The sequence below is a fragment of the Asparagus officinalis genome, chromosome 6 (genome assembly GCF_001876935.1).
Source record: "Asparagus officinalis chromosome 6, Aspof.V1, whole genome shotgun sequence".
In the NCBI taxonomy this organism is placed as follows: domain Eukaryota; kingdom Viridiplantae; phylum Streptophyta; class Magnoliopsida; order Asparagales; family Asparagaceae; genus Asparagus; species Asparagus officinalis.
In genome coordinates, this window is record NC_033799.1 from 17,930,299 (window position 1) to 17,936,435 (window position 6,137).

Below are 6,137 nucleotides of genomic sequence, written 5' to 3' on the forward strand. Positions count from 1 at the left end.
TTGGTCACTTGGACATCACAGAAGCAGAAGACGGTGGCATTATCATCCTGCGAGGCAGAATTTATGGCGGCAACTGCAGCAGCGTGCCAAGGCTTGTGGTTGAGGAGTTTAATCAGCGAGGTGATTGGGAGTGAGCCCAAGCCGGTTACACTCTTCGTCGACAACAAGTCTGCGATTGCCTTGATGAAGAATCCAGTTTTCCATGGAAGAAGCAAGCATATCGACACACGCTTTCACTTCATTCGTGAGTGTGTTGAGCGAGGACAGATTAAAGTGGAGTTCGTAAGCACGAGCGAGCAACGAGCAGATATCCTCACGAAGGCACTAGCAAGGGTGAAGTTCATCGAGATGCGAGAGCTGCTAGGTGTAAGGAAGAAGCAAGCATATCGACACACGCTTTCACTTCATTCGTGAGTGTGTTGAGCGAGGACAGATTAAAGTGGAGTTCGTAAGCACGAGCGAGCAACGAGCAGATATCCTCACGAAGGCACTAGCAAGGGTGAAGTTCATCGAGATGCGAGAGCTGCTAGGTGTAAGGGACTTAGAGTCTAGTCCAGATTAAGGGGGAGAATGTGAGTTGTTAATCAGTCCTAGTTAGAATAGAATTGTTAGTTTTGAATCCATGTTATTAGATAGAGTTCTAATTATAGTAGAATACTAGTTAGGATAGGTTTCCTAGTTATTGGTTATAAATATGTAAACAAGTCTTTGTAATTGTTTGAACGAAAATAAGAAGAGTAAAAACTCCTCCACCGAATTCTCTCTCTCTCTGCAGGTTTCTGTTTTGTTCTTTCGGCCAATACAAAGGAAAGCTCTGCCCATTTAAATTCCTGCAGTCTTTCATCATCTCTCTGTTCGGGTTCAACAAGTGAAACAGAGACAAAAATTCTGCAGTAAAGTTTCGTGTCTATCTTTGGTGTTCGGTTTCTCCACAACCGGTCAAGGAAGTTTGATTACAGCCAACACACAGCATTGGCTGGACCGGATCCGGTGAGGTACTTGAGGGGGCTCAAGGTCAAGCCTGGGACAGTTCCAGTGTGCCACTTTCTCCCTCAAGACGATATCGTGTGGAGCCCTAACATGTAGAATGTGGAGTTTGCCCTAACGTCTCATAGTTTTGGGGTTTAAGTTTCGTGTCTATCTTTGGTGTTCGGTTTCTCCACAACCGGTCAAGGAAGTTTGATTACAGCCAACACACAGCATTGGCTGGACCGGATCCGGTGAGGTACTTGAGGGGGCTCAAGGTCAAGCCTGGGACAGTTCCAGTGTGCCACTTTCTCCCTCAAGACGATATCGTGTGGAGCCCTAACATGTAGAATGTGGAGTTTGCCCTAACGTCTCATAGTTTTGGGGTTTGCTTGGTGTTTCTAGATTTGTGATATGTTTGATTGTGTTTTTTGTGCATTACTGCAATGATGTATTGTATTATGGTGAAGTAGTGAATAATTTTAAGCAGCAACTTCGTGAAAATTACATGTACTATGTTATGGTAATGTGTGGCAAAATAAATTTTATTGTATCTTCCACTAAAAGGGTCCTTGGTTAGATATAGCGAGCAAAATTGATCTGCGTGTTGCCGCGTACGTATTAGTGTCTAAAATTGGTTAACATCTAGTTTAAAATATACTGAATATATAACCATTAAAATATAAAGCACTTTACAGCGAAATATAACAGTTTAGTATATATATATACTAGTATAATGCACGTGCTTTGCACGTGGATGTACTGGTTGCATGTTCGAAATTTTTTTTGTAAATAGAAAATGATGAAGCTAACTCGAAGGGTAAAAAATATATAAAGTAAAGCATTGGAAAGAGGTATTAGAACTAATACATGTTAAATATCTATTGTAATGATTATATTAATATTTAAAATTTGACATTATGTATTTGTTAGCAAACTTATTATGTTAGGTTGGTCGAATCTAATTTGTTTGCTAAAAATTGAAGAAAAGGACGAGTCTCCTTTTTAATGTCAATTACAATGAACAGATATGAGATACGGCAAGTAACGTTGAATGAATATTGAGGAAAATGCACGGGAGAAATGTCACTCGAAATAAATTGTAGGAACTTTAAAAGTTTTTATGTGCGATATTAAACTGATGGATACGAAATTCAAAGGTTGTTTCTACACTAGGAACAACAACCAAGTTTTTGTTCTAGACTTGATAGAGTTTTTATCAATGACCTATGACAATCACATTTTTATTACATTTTGTACCCTCATTATCTATTTCATTTGAATAAAAATGTCACTAATAAATGTGTTTTATCTTAATTTGCAGTTTTAATGAATAACAATCCAAAAGAATTGAACTTCCTGATTTTTTACCATTTCTTGAAGCCCAAATATGAAGACAAAAGAAGGCCCAAGAAAGATCAAGGTCAATTGGTTGGCCGACCGATTGGTTCACAACAGAAACTATTTATGACGGAGATTTAATCATTGATCTCCAAGTAATATCCAAAGGTTCTCATTCATTGCTGTAGGTTATAAATAGGGGTAGAGGGTGAGAGGTTTGAGTATGAAAAATTTTGTAATAACTCTATTTAAATAAGAGAGTTATTCTTAATTGAAAAGGCCTTCCAAAATTGTAACTTTATTACAATTAATAAAAAAAATTCACCTCTTCATATTTTTCTTTTCTTCTCTTTGTTTGATGATGAAGATGAAGATGAAAGTTTATTTTTAATAGGCTATAGCCCTCTTGCAATATGAAGATGAAGATGAAGATGAAGATGAATGTATGCTTTCAAGAGGTTAGAATCCTTTTGCAATGTAAATTTTCTCTTTTATCTTTTATTTTCTTGTAATATTTACTTTTCTTATTTTAGATATTAAAAGGGCTAAAACCCTCTTATTGTAGATTTATTTTGATACCCTGTAGAGTAGATTAACTTTCACGTCTTTATTTTCTTGTATTTTTATAGTATAGATTTATTTTCTTGCATAGTTTAGATTTTATTTTCTTGCATTACTTTTAAAAGGCTAGAATCCTCTTGGGTATTAGTTTTTATTTTCATTCTTTTCCTTTTATTCTCCAAGAGGTTAGAACCCTCTTGAGAATTAGTTTTTATTTTCATACTCTTCCTTTTACTCTCTCTACTGTAGATTTTATTTCTTAGTTTTTATTTTCTAAGATGTGGAGCTTATTCTTATAGGAATCCTAGAATTTATAAAATTGCTTGATTTCTTTTATAATTTGTAAATTATTCTCTTGTGTCTAAAATAACCATGCTTAGGATAATCAACTAGAGAACTAATTGGTAGAAGAAGAATTTGATAATCTATGCTTATCTTGAGTGGCTTGATAGATTATGCTTATGAATTCTAGAATTATTATCTAGTTGTTATTCTTTGCATGAATGTTAATTTTACTTGAATGATAATTTGATAGGTCATGCTTTCCTTAAGTGATTTGATAGACTATACTTAACAAATCTAAAGTAAAATATGATAAAAAGAGAATAATTCATAATCTATAAGTGAAATTGGCTAGTGGATTCAATTCTAGATTCATCATATCTCTAACTAAATTCTCCATATTTTACTTTCTTGATTTTCCTCTTTATTCTTGATTTTTCTTTATTAGTTTCTTGATTTTATTTTTTATTTTCTTCATCTTCTTTTCTTCCCTTTCAATCTAGTTTTATTTTTTTATTTACATATAGTCACATCCACTCTCTTTATCTCTCCACAACCACATTCTTTCATCACTCCTAAATTGTCACACACACAACTTAAGAACCAATTTTAATTAATTCTTACAACACCTTCCTCGTGTGATTCGACAATCTTTTATACTATAACTTGATAGTTGTGTGTTTGTAACTTTGGTTATTATTTATTTCCTTATCGAGTTTTTGACGTTATTGCCGGGAAGGTGCTTGTAATTAGAATTTCTCTATTTTGGTTCTTTAATTTGTGTGTTTAAGTATGGAGGAACAACTTTGAAGGAGAAAGTTGAAGATTAGAGAGAATATTTGCTTGAAAAGGTAAGTTCTCTTTCTTGTGTTTTTAATTCCACCTTCTAGTTAGGCTTTTCATATTAGAGACAATTAGGAGCTAATAAAAACAAAATAAAAAATTATTTTGTCGACCCTAATAAAATCCACCCTCTATTTAAATAACTACTAACAAGATAATAAATCCAAACAAAAACTCTTTCTCTTACATTTGTTTATTTATTTGTTGACCCTAATTAAAAAATAAAAATAATTTTTCCTTTTTGTATCCTTTATACTTGCTTTTAATTCCTAAGGTTGCATTGCATATAGTTAGTAAGAATTCAACTAAGTGATTTGAGCATCTTGATTTGATACACACTTAAAAATATTCTTAAGGGCAATACCCCCTAATCAAGATAAGGTGAGGGATTTTATCATCCTTTTCTTAGCCCATGTGACGTCCCTGTTTTCACACATGGCTACGGTTCAAGGTGATCCCATAGATGTTAAACTGGTCATGCATCCACACTGTGCATAAACACGTTTCACTAATCATAGTAATATCCTCTAGTGGAATCGAATAAAAGTACAGGTACAAATCAGACAAAATAAGAAAATAGAAACCATAGACATGATACGGAAAGAGATGTTTCATAAATAAAAATCATATCTTCACTGAAATACATTTGAGATATGAATAATGAAAATATCTCAACATGAATCAACTAAAAATTGTACTAAGGCACGCTACCTTTACAATATGAGAATAAAACTCTAATGTCTAAATAAAATAATAAAGATCCATTGTGGAGTCTCTAAAACTCATGTGACGGTGACTATGCACGAACTCGGTCATCCTACGGCTCTCCGTACCTCTGTACCACCTGAAAAAAACAACAACAAAGAGGACAACAACAAGAACGTCAGAGCGCTACAACAATATTACCTCCATCTACCCCTAGGAGAAGGGCTACTAGATGGAGTGGAGGCTCTATCTATTACACATAGTCTACCTAGATCCATTTTCTCCATATCTAATAAAATTAATATTTAGAAACCTACAACACGAGACGTAGTACGTCAAGCGAAATAATCCAAATAAGAAAACCCTCATGTATATATCATATGTCTTAAATTGTAGATGCCTAAATATTAATACCGAACTAGAGATAAACAATCTAAATTAAATCAATAATTAGAAACCCACAACATGAGACTTGTACGTCGAGCGAAATAATACAAACAAGGAAACCATTATGTATATACCATATGTCTCAAATTGTGAATCGCTAATCATCGATCTCAACTAAGAAGTGAAAAAAAATAAAGGAAATAAAGACATCAATACATCGTATTTATACTTTCTTCCACTACCACTGGGGAGATAGAATAAATACCAACATATAATCCTGTACACTTTCAAGAATAAGTATCTCGATCAAATAACTCAGTGATGAGTCGTACTCATTACTGGCATCCATCGAAACTCGATCAAATAACTCAGTGATGAGTCGTACTCGTTACTGGCATCCGCCGAAAACTTAGGCTATCAATTAACTATTTCAATGCAACGGACTACCATGTAGGCATCCTAAATAGTGTACACGGCTCATTAGTCTCATCGTATCTCTGTGCATAACATAAGCGTGGGACGGCCTACTATATAGGTAACCAAAAAGATGGCTCACAAACCTCATCGCACCTTGGTGCGGGACGGACTGCTAGGTCAAGCATCCTCAAACCCGGCTCAATAGCATGTACTAATGGAATATCGATGCACTAACCCATATATATGTATAAACTGTGTAATCAATCTATGTACGAATGATATATTTGTAGGCGTATAAAACTGCTTATAGGTCCCTCAACACAGCTCGGCACGATGATTCGACAAACCAACGAACCATCGGGCGATGTATTCAAGCATGATCGTTAGACCACAACATCGAAGCTAAGTGAGATGCGACGAAGCAGATTAACGAGGCGACGAGGTTAAACACCGAAGCGGATTTACTGCTAAATCAGGATCCGGACTGCCAAATCAGAGTCCAGATCAACAAATCAGAGTTCGGATAAACCGCGAAACCGAAAAACGACAAAACAGCAAACACCTGGAGGGCTCGGCCAAAACCGAGCCACTCAGGTGGCTCGGTGGCCGAGCTCACCTAGGGGTGGGCTCGGCCA

At 35.4% G+C, this 6,137-nt stretch overlaps 1 protein-coding gene across 1 annotated transcript in view; it reads left to right on the top strand.

Moving 5' to 3' along the window:
* The window catches only part of LOC109846392 (BURP domain-containing protein 6-like), a 7,855-nt gene extending 6,747 nt beyond the window's left edge, over positions 1–1,108 (top strand). The window contains 1 exon segment of the mRNA XM_020415624.1: positions 776–1,108. Coding sequence (XP_020271213.1) covers positions 776–872 — 97 coding nt within the window. The 3' untranslated portion in view covers positions 873–1,108.